Here is a 22,370-nt window from a genome sequence, read left to right as displayed (position 1 = left end):
CTTATGCTCTCGCGCCACTACCTGTAATACAAAGAAAACTGAGTGGGTCAGGCTTAGGAGCCTGGTGAGCATATAGGGTTTTCAACCCACAATAAATAAATTTATTAATTTCATCAAACAACAATAACCCGATTACTCATTCCCGTTATCCTCACTTTACGTCCCTAAAACAAATATCACAAGGGACCTAGTCTAAGGATTTTCATCGGGACGACAACACTGCTTTGGGGGTTTCCCGACAATTTATGTCAAATAAGGCAACCATGTGGGGGATGGAGTACAGCAAATGAACACCCAAGCTCATTAACACCTACAGGTTGCGAGCCTGCCAGCGTTCCACAGGACTATCTAGAAAAGTCTGTGGTCGTTATCCATACCCCGCTAGATGACTGGATCACAATAACATCGAGGCCTCTCATCATTTTCTTTCATCACACATCAACTATCTACCCATGTTTTACCCAACATATTTGTAGATAAAAATACATATACAGTTAAATTTATTTAAAAACCTGTATAAATCATTCATTCATCATCCATCTCAAATAAATAAACAATATATATTCACATAGCACGTATTTTATATACAATACTTCATATCTATGTGTAAGATGAAAGTGACTATACACTCACTTGATTTAACGATAATCGGGCAACACTTCGTTTCCGAAAACGATCGTTTTCGATGAAACAGGGAGCTTTCTAATGAAAAACCGGGCCTTGCGAAGGTTGAGCTTCAAAACCGAAAAGATAAATTTTTTCCGGGTCTTCGGGCACTTCGGAACGTATTTCAGGTGTTTGGTATGATCCCGGGGCTTCGAGGGAAGTCGAAATGATAAAAATATTGTTTAAGGGGTGAAAAGTGGCAATTTTCCAAATTATCATCGGGAGGGTTCGCACCCTTCTATTTATAGGGGCGAGTCCAAAGATCTACGGCTGCGAAGGCTCCACGCTACAGCAGATGCGAGGCTCGGATCCGGAGGGGAGGGACGTGCGTCGGATGCGAGGCGAGGGCAGGTGGCTCGCTTCGGATCTGCCACCTGTGTGAGGCGCGTCGAGCTCTTACTGGGCCGCACCTTTGGTCGAATCAGCAATGAGCACATGGTGGAAACAAGGCGGCCTGCGAGCGAGGGTGACATGGCCGAACCCCAGCCATGCGAAATTCCTCGGTTTTAGCATTTTTCTCGAATTTTGTGTCCCAAACTTCTAAAATCCATAACTTTCGCATACGAGCTCCGTTTTTTACGTTCATTATATGTACGCGTAGGTAAAATTATGCTCTACAACTTTCGTTTTGACTCTGTCGGCTAATTTTGAATTTATTTTTTAGTATTATATTTTTAACGGGCCGGGACAGGAAAAGTCCGTTAAAAATTCATAACTTCTTCATCTGACGTCCGTTTTCGTCTGTCTTTTTACCGTTGTACTACTATTGACGAGACCTTCGATTCTCGTTTAGGTTGTGTCGGCTAAAAATCACTCGATCTAAAATTCGAGTTTTTAGCTGTCTACTGCTAAGCTGAAACTTAGAAAAATCATAACTTCCTCATACGAAGTCAGATTTGGGCGTTCTTTTTATGAAAATTCTCGGTTTAACGAATACTACGGCTTTTATTTAGATCGCTAAGGCTAAAGATTGTTCTATCGTAAATTCACTATTTACGTCACGCAGTGGCATACCGGTTCTGTCGCGAAACTTTGACAGGTCATAACTTCTTCGTTATAACTCGGATTTCGGTATTCTTTATATCTTCGGAATCCTTGTTTCGGCCACTACAACTTTCTTAATAGATATCGGATTTATCTAATATTTATTTTCGACGCTTATTTTTATTCTTAATTCATTAATCATAATAATTAAGCAGATAAGCACATAATTCACATAATTCCTCTTTATTACTTCAAAATGAGTTACAAAGGTTAACCTAGACTATTACGTCAATGTTAATGCCTAGCCTAGAAACACGGGCGTTACATTGTCGTTCATGTTTGTTGTTCTCAATTGGCTTTTTCATGTTTTGTTCATATTTCATACCTGAACATATGCATACAGACACATACGTACAATTTGTTCTATAAAAGTCAATTGATTTTGCTCATACACACACATACATACATATCAGGTGTTAATGGAGATGAAGGCTGGTGATTTTGATGGCTTATATGGAGATAAGAATGGAATAGTGGAGGTAAGCTAGGGGTTCTATGGATGGATGAGGTTATGGTGGAGGTTCAAGATGGGTGATAATGGAGGTCAAAGTGGGGTGAAGAAGATGATGATGCTATGAGAGATGGTAGTGTGAAGAAGATGAGGGGTGAGAGATGGTGGTGTGATGATCGATCATGGATGCTCTTGTTCGAGTTTTCTTTTATTTCCAAGATATCATCAAGTATGTGATGTCATCAACAACTATTTTCTTCAAGTTTTCTTTGAATTCTCATGCAAAATTTAGATATTAGATCATCTGCTGGATTTGTTACCCCATTTTGCATAATTCCAATTAATCGGAATTACTTTAGTATTACTTGAATGATTAATTTGTGTCAGATAATAGTTTGTGTATCTTTGTTGCTTAAATAAGTGTTGTTATGGTTGCATATCATTCACTACACATGTGCTATGTATAATGATTATTTATATTATCATGAGTTGATTTTCTTTTTCCTATAGTTATCTCACTAATGTGTGGAATGTTGGAAACAAGCTAGTCTTTATTGGAAATGATGTTTCTGAACAATTTGTTTTGTATCTTATGCAAATCAAAAAATCTATTTTGTTTTTGGGTCAAATATTCATATGTAGTATGTGATCAGTTGTGGCACCATTTTGAAAGTTGGTTATCCTTTATGGCAAGACTAAAAACCATTGAGCTGCCATAATCATTCACTTTTCATGGGAATGAACAGGGTGAGCATGACAGCCAAATAAGGAGTTTAGATGAGGCTATTTAATTTCTTAGAGCTTACAAGAGCTTGTTGGGTCAAATAAGTTTTGAAAGTTAAAAATGCTATCCTGGAAGCTTATTTAATCCAAAAAATTTCTAATATATTGTAGATCATAAGTTATAACAAATACTAGTATGTTTTTATAATTCTTCAACAAAATCATCCATCACTGTATAGCGCAACAAGGTAAAATGGTCATTTTTAATTAGTCAACACATTCAGTCAGATGTGCAATCAAACAGTATGGTTTCTTACTCAGTCAAGATTTTTTACCCAGACAAACATTTCCTAATCAACACTTTCCCAGTCAATAACTATCAAACGGGACCTTACTCTTTCTCACCGATCGTAACTCCACCTACGCTACTAGACCCTTACACCCTTGTAGGGAGGTGTTCACCCATGAGGTGGCCAAACCACCTCATCTTATGGGCCTCCTTTATAACGTTCAATTCCTGAGGTATTTATTTTAAATTGTTGGTTGCTTAAATTTTTTGTTTGGGCTTTGAAGTGTGTGGGCTTTATATTTCATTTTGGGCTTGGGGGGGTGTCATACGCGGGGCGTACCACCCTATGTACGATGGGCGTACTAATGGAGGTTGGACGCGGGTTCCATGCACGTACGTGCTGCGTACAAAGGAGTACGTGCAACGTACGTGTCTAGACCCAAAACCCTACATTATAGGGTTTGAGCACTATTTAAAGAACATTATCCCTTAAGAACCTCTTTTATCAGCCTCCCTCTTGTCTCTTATCAGCCTCTACGAAACCCTAACCCCATTGTTGTGTGTTCTTGAGCTTGGAAGGTCCCTTGAGTGCATTTTTGGTGTTTTTGTTCCATTTCCAAGGAAGAGAAGGTTGGAGCAAGGTGGTGGTTCTAGGAGAAGCTTATAGATCCGAGTTGTTTGCTTCATTTCAAGCTTGTGCAAGGTATAAAGTCTTGAACTTGATACTTCATAGCCTAGATCTCTTTTGGTTGAGTTTTGGACCCTTTTGGTCCCATTAATGAGATCTTGTGAGCCCATGTCGTTTCTGAAGCTTAGAGTTGTCACTCTTGGTATTATTTGGGTCCCAGAGTCATAAAGTTTCCATCTTTGGGGCTTTAGATCATCCATGCATGAGTATTGGTCATTTTTATGGAAGTTGATTTTCATATTTCGAGTTTGGGTTCATTTGGGGGCATGCAAGCCATCAAGCTGTCAATTTTATGGTTTAAGACACTTCATATGACTCAGATCCGTGATTGGAACCCTAAGTTTTAAGGATTTAAGTGCTTTATGGAAATATGGATTAATGGGTAAGTACGTTGGGTGTACAAGCTCGTACGCGCAGCGTACAAAACATGCAGCCTGTACGCTTAGCGTACAGTTAAGTACGCCCCGCGTACTCATTGGATTTGGGATTTGCGTTGTTGGGCCTCAGATTGTGCCACTTTCATGGACTTTGTGTCTTGGGCCTTAGTGGTCCATCTGAAATCGAACCTTTGGGATATGGAAGTATTATTTGGCATTAGGCTAAGGCCCATGCGAAGGGATTGGGCCCAATTGGAAATTAGGCCATATGTTGGACCTTGTTGGATTGTTCATCTCTTTTGGGCCATTGGATTGTGATTTAGGGTTTCATTCTTGGACCAAGTTATGTTAGGGGTAAAATAGTCTTTTTACCCCAAGTAGGGATTTGTAGTTAATGATGTAGATCCCAAGGTTAATTAGCTTTTATTTGGTAATTGATAGCTCGGGGAGCTGTAGGACCAGGAGTCATGGATCATTCGTTTCGTTCAGCTTTTCGAGGTGAGTTTTCCTCACCGGGTTTAGTGGGTCTAAGGCACCAAGGCCGACCCTTGTTGATTATGTTGGTATACTCGTTGTCTGTGTGATACTTGTATGTGCTTGTAGTGTATGCTTATTGGGCGGGGCCCATATTGCTAGTGTGGGTGGGGCCCGTTATGCGAGTGTAAGCGGGGCCCGTATCTCATTGGGCGGGGCCCATTATGTTATATGTTGGTATGTGGTATCTTGGAGAACTCACTAAGCTTTGTGCTTACGGAATTTTAGTTGTGTTTCAGGTACTTCCGGTTCCAAGGGGAATGACTCGAGTTGACTGCATCGCACACACCCTAGGGATTCCGCATCTGATATTTACTCTGATTTTGATACATTTGATACATTGATTTTGTTGAGATGTATGGATGACGTTTGAAACAGTATTTTATTTATTATAAAAAACAATTTTTTTGGACCATATTTTTGGATGTTTCATCCTTATAGTGGTATACCGTATAGCCTTAGGCTACATTATGTTGTAAAAGCTTCTCACTCCACATTGACATCTAAATGTTATATCATTCTTTTCTCTCCACCATTTTGTATGGTACATCAAGTGGTGGAAGTTAGGAATGTCATAAAAAACCGAAACCAAATAATCGAACCAAACCAGATGATGTTTTATTTATTTGTTCGATCATTCGGTTTTCAGTTAATTCGGTTTTGTTAACAGAATAAGGATTATTCAGTTTGGCGTTGATTAAATTTTCGTTATTTTGGTTAAACAAAAAAAAAGAAAAAAAAAACCGAATAAGCTATTAATTAATATAAATTTGTATAGTTTATATCCACAAATTAACAATTTATATTTAAACTGATAGATTACTTACTAAAAAAGATTTTCATAAGTCTTTATTAAATTATTAACCATTATAAAATTATAATTGTTTCTATTTTTTATTTAAGCATAACAACTAATTTGCCAAATGTCAATTAACATTCGTTCTTTTCTTTCATCTTCATATACAACTAAAGCTATAATAACAAACCTCTATAATTTGTATGGTTGCATCGACACTTTAAGACAACACAACGTGAAAGACTAAATATAATATGTTATGTATTAATGTATTTTTTTCATTTGGTAAAAGTTTAGTATGTTTTTTTTAGTTTAATATTTATTTTTACATGCAGAATTTTATTCGTTTTAACCAATAAACTAAAACTGATTAAATCGAACCTTATTTGGCTTGGTGATGGTTAGTTTAATATATAAAAAACTGAATCGGCATCATTGCAAGGCAGTGACGACATTAATTCTCGACAAGGTAATGTTGGAGGAGGCCCTACTCAAAACATTCTTGACGCAAATCATATTTCATTACATTTGCTTTATACTTTTTAAGTTTTTAAATGTACTATAATTAATTTTCGTATTTTATTTAATATAATATAAGTTTGATGAATACAATAATGATGATTTGGATTCAACTAAAAAGTCAATTGCAATAATATCTTCTTGAGCCAAGAGCTAAAAGAACTTCTTCCATTAACATGCTTGAGTTTTGAAAATCCTTAAAGACTATAGGTATCCAGAAATAGTTAAATTAGTAACGAATATACTTTGTGTTTTCATTTCATTTGTAGCAATTGAATCGGCTTTTAGTCTCGGTGGAAGAATTTTGAAATAAATATCAAAGTTCCATGACACTTGAAATGGTTGAACTTGAAGCTTTAATTTACATTAGGAATTGATTGTTTGGAGAAAAATGTAATATTTTATAATTTATTGTTTACTTATATTAACTAATAATTTGTATTGATTATTCATTTTTTTGTTCCTTATCCAGCTAAGGCATGTTACTTTTGAAACACTAACTCAACCGAAAGCATCATGATTCGCGGATATGAACTTTGCCTAAGATAAAACAAAAGCAATGAATTCTAATAAACTTTAAGTTGACGTTTATTGAGATTTTTTTTAACATCGGTTTTAGATTTTTGCTTATATATCTTTTAGGAAGACATAAATTTAACTTTGCATATTGTTTCTACTAATCTCATTATGAAAACAAAAAAGAATCGATAGAAAGTATGTTGGAGAAACTGACAAAGGAATTTGTTTTTGGGAGAAGAAATTGAAATTCTGCTTATGTCTTTTGCATTAACGTTGTTAATTTTTATTCGTATGTAAATGGATTTGGATTTTTGTGTTTGCATGAATGTTTTTAACTTTTTTATTTGAATATGTTTATCACTTTATCAATTTTTTATTGGAATTTGGATGTACTTAATAGTTTATTTTTCTGAAAATTTCCCTAATTAAACAAGTTTGACCCACGAATCCAATTCTAACCAACGAACACGAATCTGACCCACAAAGTTGAATCTGACCCGTGAACACGTATAATTAAATGGGTTCGTTGGTCTTGACCCATTTATGGCTAATCTGAGTTAGGGTTGAGCAAGACAACACAAATATTCATATGGGTCTTAGCAGGGTTGAGTTTTTATGACCTACCAATTGACAACCCTTTGTGTGTGAGTGAGTAATGTTTTCCTTAAAATTCTCTTTACCATCAACTCATAACTCCCCCTCCCACTCATAACTCTCTAAAAACACTCGTCACCACCACCTAGTATCTCCTCTCCGCCTTCATACAATAAATTTCCATTAACCTGTTTTATCTCTTTTTTGAACTTTTTAGTTTAATATATAGAAATATAATGGAGGATTATTAAATGTTTGTTAGAATAAAATAATTGGGTCTTTGCAATCGTACGAAAGATCTTGTATTGATGAGCGAAGTGATGTTGTAGCCCTCTAGCTAGGATGTTTCCTTGTTTTTTTTTATATTTCTAGCTTCTTTTAGATTTTTTGCTTAATTAATCATATACTAAGTCGCTTGCTGTTGAAAAAAGATGATGGGGTCTTTAAGTGTGTTTGTTTGGGGGTTAGCAGTGTTAGTATGTTTATCCCCAATGTTGAATTACTTCAAAGGAGGTGTCTTGGCCTTCCACAAGGTTTCCAAACATTTACAACATATTAGCGCTTTTGACATCAAACAAGTTTATAGAACTGGCTACCACTTTCAACCCAAGAAGCACTGGATCAATGGTATATATACCATGGTGGTCATCTTAATTTGCTCAGTACACATGTTATCTAATGCTTATTGTAGATCAAAACACACGTTCGCACATACATGCGTTCATACGTGTGCTTCCTTTTCTTCTTCAATGTTGCATGTTTTTACAAAATTTAGTACAAGTTCATAAATTAAATAATTTTCATACATAAAAAATCTACAATCAATTTTATAATTTTGAATAAGTTCATAGAAATTCCGATTGTACCAACAAAGCAAATAGGAATTTTTTTTTTTTTAATGATATCAGTTGTTGATCTTTCTCTTTGTTATGGGTTCAGTTTGTATGAACCAGCACTAGACTTTTAATTTCCCTTTCGTAAAACGCAAATGGGAGTTTTTTCTATCATAACAAACTGATATGATTTCTACTTAATTTTGTTTTGCATGATTTGATACTGAAATTGGTCAAACAATTGGAAGATCCTAATGGTAAGTCATACCCTTAAGTTTTCATTTACAAAAAGTACAAAAAAATACGATATCACTTACATTTGATTAGCAAATGGGAGTTTTTTCTATCATAACAAACTGATATGATTTCTACTTAATTTTGTTTTGCATGATTTGATACTGAAATTGGTCAAACAATTGGAAGATCCTAATGGTAAGTCATACCCTTAAGTTTTCATTTACAAAAAGTACAAAAAAATACGATATCACTTACCATTTATTTTACCAATACAATCCAAAAGGTTCTGTGTGGGGTAACATTGCATGGGCCCACTCGATATCTGAAGACCTAATCAATTGGACCCCACTAGAACCAGCAATCGAACCATCGAAGCCATTCGATCAGTTCGGTTGCTGGTCTGGGTCTGCCACCATGCTTCCTGGTGACAAACCGATCATTTTATACACCGGACTAATCTCCGAGCAGCCTGAACCCGGTTATCAAGTCCAAAACTATGCAATGCCTGAAAACCCTTCGGATCCATACCTAACAAAATGGATCAAACCTAACAACAATCTCATCATAAAGCCAACCCTAGAGAATGCATCCGCATTCCGTGATCCAACAACAGCTTGGATGCTCAATGGACAATGGGAAATGACGATAGGTAGTAAGCAGGGTATGGTAGGTGTGTCGTATTTGTATCGAAGCACGGATTTCATTAAGTGGACCAGGGTCGATCACCCATTGCATCAGAAAGAGAATACGGGTATGTGGGAATGTGTGGATTTCTACCCGGTATCCACCAAAGGAGAGATAGGGTTGGACACTAGGGTAATTGATGGTGATCATGTCAAACATGTTTTTAAGGTTAGCCTTGAGATCACTAAATTTGATTACTACACGATTGGAAAATACGATGCATCACAAGACATATACATCCCGGATGAAGGAATGATCGATGGTTGGGCGGGTTTAAGATACGATTGGGGGAATTTTTATGCTTCTAAGTCGTTTTTTGATCCTTCAAAGAACCGTAGGGTTATCTGGGGTTGGGCTAACGAGTCCAGTACTGAAGATGAAAATGTCAAGAAAGGATGGGCTGGAATCCAGGTTTGTAGTTTCTTTCTTACATATGTAAAGCTTAATATATCTACGCTTTGCCTTTGATAGTTTCGACCAAGGCTTCAAATCAAGATTTGGCGATGGTGTAGTTGATACCAAGAACTGTTTGGTTAGACCCTTCTGGAAAGCAGTTGTTAAATTGGCTTGTTACTGAACTGGAAACCTTAAGAGATAAGAATGTGAAGCTAAGCAATACGAAACTCAAACAGGGAGATAAAGTTGAAGTTAAAGGAATTACTGCTGCACAGGTTCTCATATTTTTTGTTGTATGATTATAATTATGATTATGATTATGATTATGATTATAATATGATAATACAGGCGGACGTGGATGTGGTTTTTAGCTTCCCTGGTTTGGGTAAGGCAGAGGCGTATGATACTAAATGGGATGAAATATACCCACCGGAAACTCTTGCGAAAAACATATGTCAAGTCATGGGTACAACCAAACAAGGTGGGCTAGGGCCATTTGGTCTTTTAACATTGACCTCGAAGGATTTCCAAGAATACACACCGGTTTTCTTTAGGGTTTTCAACACTTCTGACACCAAGCATAAAGTTCTCATGTGTTCTGATGCTATGCCGTAATCTCTCATCACTTTTTTTTTTTTTTTTTTTAAATTCTCTACGTGTGATTACGTTGATCCACAATGTCGTGACTAATGTTGATTACTTTTGTTTTTTGGAAAAAGTAAAAAGGTCAACATTGAACAATCAAGAGTACAAGCCATCGTTTGGAGGGTTTGTGGATGTAGATTTAGCCGACAACAAGATCTCACTTAGGAGCTTGATCGATCACTCGGTTGTGGAAAGCTTTGCAGCTGGGGGTAAAACGGTCATAACATCTAGGATTTATCCGACAGTGGCAATTAACGAGAATGCACATTTGCATGTATTTAACAATGGAACAGAGATTGTCACTATTGAGAGACTCGATGCTTGGTCCATGAAGAATCCTAAAATGAACTAACTAAAGTAGTTGTTTTGATACCGGATTAGAGGAAGCAAAAATAGAAGTTGTTAGGCTTTTATTGTGATATGTATTAGAGATTTCGTAAATAATAAAAGACTAGAAGTTTATATATTCATGACATTACAATAGCGGCTCATCATAATAATAATCGGAATAAATAAATAACTGATGACTTAATTTAACCAGTGATTCGTCATAACTCAACTCCCCACCCTCGTAACTTCATTAATAACTTCCCTCATATATAACTCCCTAAAAACAAAACTCCTCTCCCTCCTTCACACTATAAATTGCCATTAATCTATTCTACCTTTTCAACTTAATATATACAGATATCTTTAAGAATCGTTAAATATTATGAAAAACATGGGGTCTTTCAATGTGTTTGTCTGGGGTTTTGTAGCGTTGGTATGTTTCTCACATATGTTGAATAACTTCAAAGGAGGAGTGATGGGGTTCCACGAGATTTCTAAACATTTACAAAACATTAGCACCATAGAAATCCAGGAAGCTCACAGAACTGGCTACCACTTTCAACCTAAGCAAAACTGGATCAATGGTAAAGTCAAATCATGGCTTTTTAGTTTTTTACAAGAAACATAGAAATTGTAATTTTCTCTAATATCGTTTACTAAATATTTTTATTTTATCTTTTCAATGCATGATTTGCCGCCGAAATTGGTCAAACGATTAAAAGATCCCAATGGTAAGTTAAACTTTTACACACTTCGCTTTCATCTACAAATTTACACAAAATAATGATAATATTTAATTTAACTTGTGTTTTGCAATTTGGTGATATTTACAGCACCAATGTTTTACAAGGGAATATACCATTTATTCTACCAATACAATCCAAAAGGTTCTGTATGGGGTAACATAGTGTGGGCCCACTCAGTATCTGAAGACCTAATCAACTGGACCCCACTAGAACCAGCAATCGAACCATCGAAGCCATTCGATCAGTTTGGTTGCTGGTTTGGGTCCGCCACCGTCCTTCCCGGTGACAAACCGGTCATTTTATACACCGGAATAACCGCCGAGCAACCCAAACCCGGTTATCAAGTCCAAAACTATGCAATACCCGAAGACTCTTCGGATCCATACCTAACAAAATGGATCAAACCCGATGATAATCCAATCATAAAACCAACTCAAGAGAACGCCTCAGCATTTCGTGACCCCACAACCGCTTGGATGCTCAATGGTCAATGGGAAATGACTGTAGGTAGTAAGCGGGATATGGTAGGTGTAACGTATCTATACAGAAGCCCGGATTTTATAAACTGGACCATTGTTGATCACCCTTTGCACGAGACAGAAAATGTTGGTATGTTTGAATGTCCTGATTTCTACCCGGTATCGATTATGGGAGAGAACGGGTTGGATACTACAGTAGTCGAAGGTGAAATCAAACATGTTTTTAAGGTTAGCCTTGATATGACTAGGTATGATTGCTACACGATTGGAAAATACGATATTGAACAAGATATATACATCCCGGATGAAGGAATGATTGATAGTTGGGCTGGTTTAAGATACGATTGGGGGAATTTTTATGCTTCTAAGTCGTTTTTTGACCCTTCGAAAAACCGTAGGGTTATTTGGGGTTGGGCTAATGAGTCTAGTCCTATAGATGAATATGTCAAGAAAGGATGGGCTGGAATCCAGGTTAATTTTGTAAAACCTTTAACTACCTTTGGTTTTATATTATATATAGTTTTGATTGATTTTTTAGCGATGGTGTAGTGTATTCCACGAACCGTTTTGTTAGATCCATCTGGAAAGCAATTGCTGCTATGGCCGGTTGCTGAATTGGAAACTCTAAGAGATGTGAATGTGCAACTAAGCAACATGGAGCTCAATCACGGAGATAAAGTTGAAGTTAAAGGAATCACTGCTGCCCAGGTTCGATATTCTATTCTTCTAGCCCGAGCAACATACTTACAACATACACAATCTACTTTAAATAGAAACATAACATCAATTTGTCCCCCATTTGGACTCTGGATCCACCACTGATTATGATTATGATTATGATTATGAATACATGCAGATGTGGATGTGGTTTTTACGTTCCCAAGTTTGGATAAAGCAGAGGCGTATGATAATGCATGGGACGAAACATACCCACCGGAAACCCTTGCGGAAAATATATGTGAAGTCATGGGTACAACCAAACAAGGTGGGCTAGGGCCATTTGGTCTTTTAACATTGACATCCAATGATTTCGAAGAATACACACCCGTGTTTTTTAGGGTTTTCAACACTCCTAACACCAACCGTAGAGTTCTCATGTGCTCCGATGCTATGCCGTAATCTCTCGAACTTTACTTCTTTTTCTTTTCTTTTTTTTTTTCTTATAAAAATTGACACTCGGTTTCTTTTTATTTTTTGGAAAACTTAAAGGTCAACGTTGAACGATCAAGAGTATAGGCCATCGTTTGGGGGGTTTGTGGATTTAGATTTAGCTGACAACAAGATCTCGCTTAGGAGTTTGATTGATCATTCGGTTGTGGAAAGCTTTGCAGCAGGGGGTAAAACGGTCATAACATCTAGGGTTTATCCAACACTGGCAATTAATGAGAATGCACATTTGCATGTATTTAACAATGGAACAGAGATTGTCACCATTGAGAGACTTGATGCTTGGTCCATGAAGAATCCTGTGATGAACTAATCTAGTTGTTTCTATGGGAAATCAAAAGAAGCTAGAATAGGAGAGGTTCTTTTACAAGTTTTGGTAATCAATAAAATTTAATAATGATGTATATTCACCACGTTACATGAGAAATAATATGATTCTCTTTAGTCGTTATCCGTTTGATTGACTGGATTCTATCAAGTGATTTAAATATCATCTACGAGCATCTAAAGCAAAATGTTAAAAAAGAAACAAATGAGCATCCAAAGCAAATAATAATAGCTGAAGATTGTAGCTTTATTCAATGGTGGTTTTAATCCAAACTACAACTTAATCCATCTATTTCTAGTTTTTTTGAACACCATCCCTCTTTCCACAAAGAAAAACATCCAGGATATAAATAACTTATCCAAGGCATCAAACATTTCACAACAGAAATCTAGTAAGAACATAGGATAAAATTACCAAAACTTCTAACTACAGTCTACAGACAAGAAAGAAAAGAAAGAACAATGGAAAACACCCAAAAAAAAAATTAAATTAAATTCTTACCCCGTAATCATAGTTCCAGCCCCTTCATCACTGAGAACCTCCAACAGCAAAGAGTGTTCCAGTCGCCCATCAATAATACTTGCTGTTTTAACACCTTGAGCCAGTGACTTTATACAGCAATTCACTTTTGGGATCATACCACCAGCAATCTTCCCATCCTCCATCATCTTCTTCACTCCTCTCACATCTATTTCCTTCACTAAACTCTCAGGATCATCTTTATTTTCAAGAATCCCAGCTACATCAGTCAACAAAAGCAACTTCTCAGCCCCCAAAGCTGCTGCCAGCTCCCCTGCCGCCGTATCAGCATTTATATTATAAGACTGGCCTGTCCCATCTGCAGCCACTGAAGCAATCACCGGAATCAGGTTGTCATTAATCAAGGGACGTAGCACTGAAGTGTCGACGCTGGCAATTTCTCCAACGAAACCTAACTGAGCAGCATTCGGAGAAGGACTAGCAGTGAAAATCCTCCCATCTGTTCCGCACAATCCCACAGCTGTCGCACCGGCTTTGTTAATCAAAGCAACCAAATTCTTATTAACCTTTCCAACCAAAACCATCGACACAATCTCCATAGTCGATTCGTCTGTCACACGTAGACCGTTGAGGAAATTAGGCTTAATGCCCAATCGATTGAGCCATTGATTGATTTCAGGTCCTCCGCCATGGACAAACACGATGCGGAGTCCGATGCAGGAGAGGAGGACGAGGTCAGTGATCACGGACCTCTGAAGCGCTTCGGATTTCATCGCAGCCCCTCCATACTTCACCACCACCGTCTTCCCACGGAACTTCTGGATGAACGGCAGGGCTTCGGAGAGGATTTTGACGCGGGCATTGGCAGGGGTTGTTGATAGGGATTCTGTGAGGACAGACTGGGAGGATGATTTGAGGCATGAAGTGGACAGAATTGAGGGTTTTTGCGAGGTTTTGATGCTAGGGTTTGGGAATGCTAGGGTTTGAGTGATTGAGGGACGGGGAATAATTTTAGCTGCCAGCATTTTTTTTTCGCGTCACTCGCAATGTTGCGACCGCTTTTGGGTTCTTCCTTTTAATAATTTAGATTCATCATATTATCATATAAGATTTCATCACGTTTTTGTTCCTTGTTCTATTTAAAATTATTGTTTTGAGCCGTGTATGATTTTTTACAAAAAAAAATGTTTTTATTTTAAGTTTTCATAAAGCTTGTGATTTTAAATATGATATGTGGATGTAGAATATATATGTACAACTTTAAATGGATATTTGTATTTTGAATGTTTCCAACTAACCAAGTTACAAATGAAGATCAACTAACCACTAACCAGGTAAGAGTCGCAACGCGTGGTCGTAATCAACCTAAAACCCTAAGCTCGAGCCTTGATCCCTATTTAAAGGCACTAGCAATTAGGGTTTCCTCTTTTATCAGCATCCAACCACTAAATTCTCTTATGCATGAAACTCTAATCGCATTCCTTCCATTTTTTAGATTTGTTACCTTGTTATTGAAACTTGAAGAAGAAGTACACCATTTGGTGTCAAGGGAAGCAAAGATAGATTCCTACCTTCTAGACACTTCCTTGTGCTCTTCAAGTCATCAAGTTCCTACCTTTATGGCTTTTGGTTTCTAGATCTAGGATTTTGAGCATATTTGGTCCCTTCTGTGATGATTATATAGAGTTTAGAAAAACTTCAAGTCTAAGGTTTATTTCAAATGGTTTTTTGGACCCATTGTAGTGAAAAGAATTGAATGCTAGCCTTCCATTTGAACCATGCATGAAGTTATTAGCATCTTAGGCTCATTTTGGATCTAGGGTTAGAGATTGTTATGTTAGAGGCATGCATGTGGATAAAGTTTGAAACTTTATCTCTTAAGACCATTTGTATAAGGGTTTGGGAAAGTATAAGCTTTTGTATTAAGATATTAAATGCTTAATAAAGGATTTGCATTTACCATAACAACATCACACGAATAAGGAGGGTTCACGACGTGAAGCTTGAAAGGCAATTGTGCTTGTTTTCTCGCCTAGTGGTTACGACGTGACCAAGAGCTGGGTCACGGCGTGATGACCCATTGACCTTTAAATTTTTTACCACTTTAACTTTTGGTCAAACTTTGATGGATTTGATGTTAGACCGAGGTATGATCTTTGTTTGGTATTATGTGGTTCGTGTTGGTTGTTCGTTTGAGGAGACTGTTGTTGAGTTTGTGATTGTCAAATTCCGGTGAGTTTTCTCACTATACTATGTGTGACATTATATGTCCTTTGTATGTTATGGTTATTGTTTACTATTAGTGTATATATGTGTTATTAGCCTAGAATAGTCTTATATTACATTAATTGGTAAGTCCTATAGGATGATAGTGTCACGACGTATAGTGAGCCTACAAGCCTAGGAGGAGGATGATGTCACAACTAGGAATTCTGATGCTTTGTAAAACCCTTAACCAAGATAACATTGTAGCTAAAACTTGAAAACATATATGGTGCTTATTCAACGATAACAAAATTCCATCGAATACTCTATACAAACATTCAAATAGTCAACAAAAGGTTGGAAACCCTAAAAATCCTGGATTAAGTCCATTTTGGACTGGGACTTCCTTATTGGGCCTAATGGACCAATAAGCTTCCAATTTGACTATTTTGGGCTTAGAACCCTTAAATGGGCTCTAATTGGACCCACTTTCATAAAATTTAACATTTTGGGCCATAATGGGCCTAAAATAAAATAAAATTTTCTAATAAGCCTTATTGGGCCATAACTAACCTAATTAGCTTTAATGGGCCATAAAACCCATTCCTTCATGCAATTGGGCCGTGAGACACCCTAGAGGCCCAATGGGCCGAAAAATGTTATTGAGCCTCATAAATTCGAGCATGGGCCCAAAATGACTCCTTTCTCTCTTCTATAACCCAAATATCGGCCCATGTAAACAAAAAAAAGGAGAAATGTAGAATTATGAGGGCAAGACACCTCATAATTATCCATTGGAAACCCATGCACCAATATCATACTCCCATGCATGTCACCTCATCTCTCACCTCCTCTCTCTTTATCTCCTACTCTCGGCCAAAGGAAGAAACACACACACACACAATTCACTTAAGTTTTCTCTCAAGAACTCACAACAACTTCTCCTATTCTTCATCAAAATTTCGAAGATCTTGGGCATTACAAGTAGGATTGTCCACAAAAATCATCATACTAAGTAAGTTGATGCTTGGATCCATGATCTAGATTCTTTGTTTTATCAAAATTCTCTTCTTAACTCATATAAACTCATGATCATCATCCTAGAAACCCCTAAGATCGAGATCCACCCAAGAAGGCTTGCTAGGACCAAATTTTCTTCATTTCTTTCTTCAAAACCGTGAGCAACAAAGCAAGGTGAGTTCATACCCCTCTATTTTCGGTTTTCACAAGTTTTATGGGGGAGAATACAAGTAAAATGTGTAGATCTGTGTGTATGTGTATGTTATGTGTGATTTCATGTGTTTATGTGGTAAATATGTGCCAAAAAGGTAAGAATTCTCGAGATCTATGGATCAAGGAGGAAAATATATGTGATCTAGGATGTATTACATTAAACAAGTCAAGAAAAATTATCACCTAAGGTTAAAATAAACATGTTACAACATAAAACTCATTTGTGGGCTATTTTTGTCAAATAAACAAAAGTTGGGTTAAAGGTTGTCATTCACGGTTTTATAAGGACCCAAAGGGTCAAAACAGTTAAAATAGAAGTTTTTATGAATATTATGCTCTTCAAAGGACTAGAAATGTAAATTGTAGCCTATTGGGCCAAATTTTTGGGCTTTTCGGCCCATAGGCCCAAACTTGCGAAAAAATGGGTTTTAAGGGACTGAAATGGTAAATTTCTCAAAACAGTGGGTAAAAAGGTAAATAAATCTATTTCAGGGGTTATGACCCTCTTTGCCAAAAAGGATCAAAATGCAAAGTTTTTGGATTTTGGGTCAAATTTGTAAAAGTTGCGAAGAGTTTGGACTATAAATGAAAATCTTTTTACTAAAAGGGCTGAAACTGCCAAAAAGTAAACTTTGGGCTGAAAACACTATTTAAATAAGTCTATGGGCCAAAATGTCAAGAAAAATAGTTTAAGGACCTAAAATGTCATTTTTTTATAAAAAGGGACTAAAATTGTCATTTTTATTAAAGAATGGCTGAATAGGTCAAACCAATATTTTGAGTCAATTATTTTATTATTAAGATATTTGGGTCAAAAATACCAAATTATAACTTATGAATTTAGAATGAAAAATATACATATATTTTCAAATATCGTTATAAACAATCGACAAACTTCGTGCCTTTGCGATTTAAACAATTGAACATTCAAACCTTCCAACAATTATACCATACCTAAAACAAGTAAATATTTAAATTGTTGGGCTTGAAAGATTCTAATCATGTATATTGGGCCTTTGTGACCCATTAACATGACTTTTGGGCCTAACAATAATAATACATGTCTATTGGGCCTCCTGCGACCCAATTACATGCTTAAGGGACCCTCAATGGCTTTTACGTGCTATTGGGCCTCAGTGGCCCATTAGCATTGCTAGTAAGGTCCAAATAAATCATATGAGAAATGGGCCAACGCATCCTTCGTATACTCAACAGCCCTAAATAACATACGTAATTAGTAGGACCTCGTAATCCTCTTCTCCTCGTCTGTTAGGCTTACCTTCAATTCAAGTAAACAAAATCAGGTCGTTAATCAAGGGTAATCAAATTCGTTTGGATTAAGTGAGTAATAACGGGCGACACCTTTAAGTGTCGGTCGTAGTCTGTAGTTATAATCAAAGTCTCCTGGAGGGAGAGCGAGAGTTTGTGTATAGATCTATACGGGGGTGACTCCCCCACACCTCAGCTGTTCGCTACAGTTAGACTCGGCCAGTCTAGGGTGACAAAATTTTAAGATCAATTCCGGCGTTCACTAGAATGTCAAGACAAACGAACTAGTCATTATCATGCATGGTTATAACGACTCGCATAATAAATCCAATACTATTTGAGTAATCAAGGGAATTCATGATCATTCGTTGTGACGGTATAATAATTCGAAATAATTATATTATATTATCGGAAAACATCGGGTTTTTCGAGGAAATCAACACCATTCACTTGTATTTTCAATAACTATAATGCAAAACTTCTCATTTATACACGCTTTGAAATCATTCATACATAAACCTATGGATCTTCACACTTTAGTATAAACAATTGTCTTTTCAGAAAATATCAGATTTTCTAAGTTTTATAAACTACACAAAACATTTTCATATCAACCCTGCTTATGAACTCACCAACATTCCATATGTTGACGTTTTCAAAATAACTTGTATTCTCAGGTAACAGATAAGCCGAAGAACAATACCAAGTGTGTTAGGATGTTATGTTTTGAAAACTCTCAAACAATTTATTGTTGGATTAATATCTAAGTCCATAACTATAATTGGTAAGACTTGACCCGACCCGGCATGGTCCATTTGGGTTGCATGGCATCATGCATTTGGATAGACTATAATGAGAGAAATAACACTTAAGGTTGGTTAATATATTATAAGTTCTAATATATTAATAAGGTTATTTAATTAGTATTGATCAAGAATTAATTTGGAATTAATTAAGTGATCAAAAGGAGACTAATTAAATATATGGGTTGATTGTGTAAATCATTCATTCTTATATATGTGGGCTTGTGATCCAAGATTCCTTATGTTGGACTAAGTCCATGGGGTGACCTATGGATACTCCATGGAGGTTAAAATCCATGGAGCATAAGGAATGGGTAAAGTTATGAGTTACATGGTGTAACCCTAATAGCCACCATATAAAAGAATCCCATGGCTCAAGAAATCGTGCACTAATGTGTGAGTGTGAGGGCTAGACGATTTCAAGGAGTGTTCAAGTTTCTCTCAAGTTATTCCAAGTGTATTTGGTGTTGTGTGAACCATTTGAGGTGTCACACTTGGGGCACTAGGCACTCAAGCTTCATGAAGACATTCTACATCAAAGAGGTATGTATTCTATCTTGTTATATTTATTATTTTGTATGCTAGATTAGGATAATACCTTGGATGTTCATAATTGTATGTATAATAGAGAAAACATAGATCAAAGGTATTTAGGGTTGCATGTACACTTAAGAGTGTTAGAATGCTCATAACCCAACAGTGGTATCAGAGCCTAGGCTTGTTTTCTTGTTATACTTGCAAAAAGTAGCTGAAAAAATCGAGTTGGATGCATATATTCGATTGTTTTTGCTGGAATTGGACTAGGAACATTACCCTAAGATGTTTTTGGACTTATAAACTTGTTTTTGATGTGGTAATGTTCATGCTAATCCAATTTCTAAGATAATTGTCATAATTTCAAGATTTGTATTAGTTTGTATGTTCATGCTAATTTCTTGAAGATTGATGATTTGAATTATCTTGTTCTTATGAGGTTCTTAGATTAATAGAAAAGTTGTGTGAAATAGTTGTTTTCAATCCATTTTAATCTAAGAGTTGATTCCAAAGTGTGTTTTTGTAACTTGTCCTCAAGTTATATGAAAAGTCACATTTAAGAATCATAAAACTCATAAAAGTTGGCAAAGGTTACAAAATGAAGAGTCTAGTTCTAATTAAATGGTTTTATGACTCCATAACTTGTCCTCAAGTTCTGGAGGTTCAAGAGTCTCTTCATTAAATTAAAAAAAAAGTGTAACCTTAATTAGTTCCATAAGTTACAATAAAAAAAAGTTATTTTTTTTATTAATTAGTTTAAAGTAGTTTTAATTAAAACTACTTTAAACTCATAAGTTATGGAATTAATTAGTTTTGAATAGTTTCAAAACTTGCCCTCAAGTTTTGGAATTTGAAAAGTTTTCACTTATGAATACTTTAATTCCAAGTTAGCCCTTAGAATTTTAAAAGTTAAAATTCAACCCTTATACTTTATAATATTATAAGTTAATAATATTTATATATATGTATAAGAGTAAAGTCAGTCTTACCGTTAGTAGGCCTCATTCACGAAGCCGGTCTATAAGGGGGGTATAAGGTTACTGCCTATAAAATGGCAGTTTAATGGGTGTCCACTCTCACCCACCGCTTCCTTGACTGGTGGAGGGTCGTTAGCCGAACGGGTAGGACAAGGACTATAATTCTCCTTTCATTAAAAGTATTAATGATAAATACTAAGTAACTAAACTCTTATTAATACCCAATCTTAGTTACTTAGGAAAATGTGAATTTGGTGCTAACCCATGAAATTACACTTTGCGCTTTGCTTAAGTCGTTAGTGGAGCGTGTGTGGTTAACCGGCACACTAACCTGGACTTAACAAGGTAGACAAAGGGTAACTTAATATTTATCATAGTATCGGTGGAGCGTGTGTGGTTAACCGGCACACTGATTAAGGGGTAAATATTAAGGGTACCAAGTATATTTGCATGGTTATTCACACCTTGTTTTGTGATCCTCGGCATCCCAGTCACAAAAACTGAAGGGCACACTCGAGATTGAAACATGCCTTTGAACAGTTCAATGAATCTCAAAGATCTAGGACTTTCAAATCCAATTAAAACCTAATAAATTATTTCGTTTTTCATGGTGGAAATTGGTGAATCGTCATTCACCTACCTTCAAATATTTTATAGCTTGGATTACGGCATCCCTCTTCTAAGTTATAAAATAGTTTGTTGGGTCCTAGCCTTAATATTTCATATTGGGTGTCATATTAAGGACTTTAAATCAACTATCTTGAATATCTCCCAAAAAGATGTCTGGTCTAGACATTTATGATCTTCCCAAATCTCTTGAAACAAGCTTTCCTAAATGAAGATGATGTCCCATGGATATCATACTTCTTTCACCTCCTCCAATTATTCTCCCTAACCCACAAGTTCCTAAAAAGTTTAAGGTCACTCAAGCCCTATTGGCAAGGCAAGGTCTAGGTGTGATCACATCTTGGAGATGTAGTCACATATTGACAAGCCGGGAGAGTTGGGTGTCAAAGTCTTGAGAAAGTTGGTGGCTCAACTACTTTCTAAGTCACATAGTGAGTTCTTTTGGGAATCCTATGAAACAGACTAAGACAAGACCCTTAATGATCTTATCTATTTGCTAAGATCAACTTCCTAAAACGCTATGGACATTGACAATGATGACATTGGATATCCAGTAAAGCTCTCTCTTCCCAATGGAAAGGGATCGGCCATAGTCAACTCGGTTGACCCAATGGTAAAGAGAGAGGCGAAGTCTGAGATAGTCCCATTATCAAGGGTCCATAGGTAACTATTGCCAAAGGAAGGGGCATTGGTTACGAAGCTGCCAAATTTACCTAAGGATGTTAAAGTCAATAAGTTTGGCTCTACTTCAGGTAAAGTCCATTGTCTAACTCTATTAAGTACATGCTGATTCTGATCGCGAAGATGGATTTCAATCGCATGGTTCGGTGATCAGAATTTTGGGCTATTACTTAAGAGTTATGATATTTATATTGCTTAGGAATAGATAACAACAAGGTTTTCATATGGATTGTAAGGATAAGTTTTTCCGCAAAGTTTTAAAATAAAAGAAAAAGGTTTTGATTTTATTTATTTTAAGTATCCTTACAATGGCATTTGTGAAAAGTTGTTGCTTATAAGATTCCATTGATAGCAATATTGGAAAAATGGATTTGATTCTTTCGGTTGTGGTAGTGTCTAATATTACCAAATAAGGAAAGATTCTCATCACCCAAGGTTCAATTGGACCGAAACTTGGAATCATGCAAGTTGTATAGTATGATGAATGAGAACTTTCAGCTTGGAAAATTAAGACTA

At 36.4% G+C, this 22,370-nt stretch overlaps 3 protein-coding genes across 3 annotated transcripts; 2 read left to right on the top strand and 1 right to left on the bottom strand.

Annotated features, from left to right (window-relative positions):
* Positions 1-8,250: 8,250 nt before the first annotated feature.
* LOC145115507 (beta-fructofuranosidase, insoluble isoenzyme 1-like) lies at positions 8,251-10,377 on the top strand. The gene is made up of 4 exons (XM_079051802.1): positions 8,251-9,365; positions 9,467-9,625; positions 9,699-9,961; positions 10,077-10,377. The coding sequence occupies exons 1-4, from the start codon at positions 8,463-8,465 to the stop codon at positions 10,345-10,347; spliced, it is 1,596 nt and encodes a 531-aa protein (XP_078907928.1). The 5' UTR covers positions 8,251-8,462; the 3' UTR covers positions 10,348-10,377.
* Positions 10,378-11,158: 781 nt separating this feature from the next.
* Positions 11,159-13,088, top strand: LOC145112404 (beta-fructofuranosidase, insoluble isoenzyme 1-like). Its single transcript, XM_079048569.1, has 4 exons — positions 11,159-12,021; positions 12,100-12,258; positions 12,403-12,665; positions 12,760-13,088. The coding sequence occupies exons 1-4, from the start codon at positions 11,164-11,166 to the stop codon at positions 13,028-13,030; spliced, it is 1,551 nt and encodes a 516-aa protein (XP_078904695.1). The 5' UTR covers positions 11,159-11,163; the 3' UTR covers positions 13,031-13,088.
* Positions 13,089-13,273: 185 nt separating this feature from the next.
* NAGK (N-acetyl-l-glutamate kinase) lies at positions 13,274-14,614 on the bottom strand. The gene has a single exon (XM_079048570.1). It carries the CDS (start codon positions 14,548-14,550, stop codon positions 13,543-13,545), a length of 1,008 nt encoding a protein of 335 aa, XP_078904696.1. The 5' UTR covers positions 14,551-14,614; the 3' UTR covers positions 13,274-13,542.
* Positions 14,615-22,370: the final 7,756 nt, after the last annotated feature.

Source organism: Lactuca virosa, chromosome 5, assembly GCF_052849685.1.
Source record: "Lactuca virosa cultivar CGN04683 chromosome 5, Lactuca_virosa_CGN04683_v6, whole genome shotgun sequence".
Lineage (NCBI taxonomy): Eukaryota > Viridiplantae > Streptophyta > Magnoliopsida > Asterales > Asteraceae > Lactuca > Lactuca virosa.
This window is presented reverse-complemented; position numbering and strand designations above follow the sequence as displayed.

Excerpts from the sequence above, each read along its gene's own strand:
- LOC145115507 (XM_079051802.1), top strand. The coding sequence starts at position 8,463 with ATGGTAAGTCATACCCTTAAGTTTTCATTTACAAAAAGTACAAAAAAA. Across the intron at positions 9,366-9,466 it reads AAGGATGGGCTGGAATCCAG|TTGATACCAAGAACTGTTTG; the intron begins GTTTGTAGTTTC and ends GCGATGGTGTAG. Across the intron at positions 9,626-9,698 it reads AAGGAATTACTGCTGCACAG|GCGGACGTGGATGTGGTTTT; the intron begins GTTCTCATATTT and ends ATGATAATACAG.
- NAGK (XM_079048570.1), bottom strand. The coding sequence starts at position 14,550 with ATGCTGGCAGCTAAAATTATTCCCCGTCCCTCAATCACTCAAACCCTA.
- LOC145112404 (XM_079048569.1), top strand. The coding sequence starts at position 11,164 with ATGTTTTACAAGGGAATATACCATTTATTCTACCAATACAATCCAAAA. Across the intron at positions 12,022-12,099 it reads AAGGATGGGCTGGAATCCAG|TGTATTCCACGAACCGTTTT; the intron begins GTTAATTTTGTA and ends GCGATGGTGTAG. Across the intron at positions 12,259-12,402 it reads AAGGAATCACTGCTGCCCAG|GCAGATGTGGATGTGGTTTT; the intron begins GTTCGATATTCT and ends TTATGAATACAT.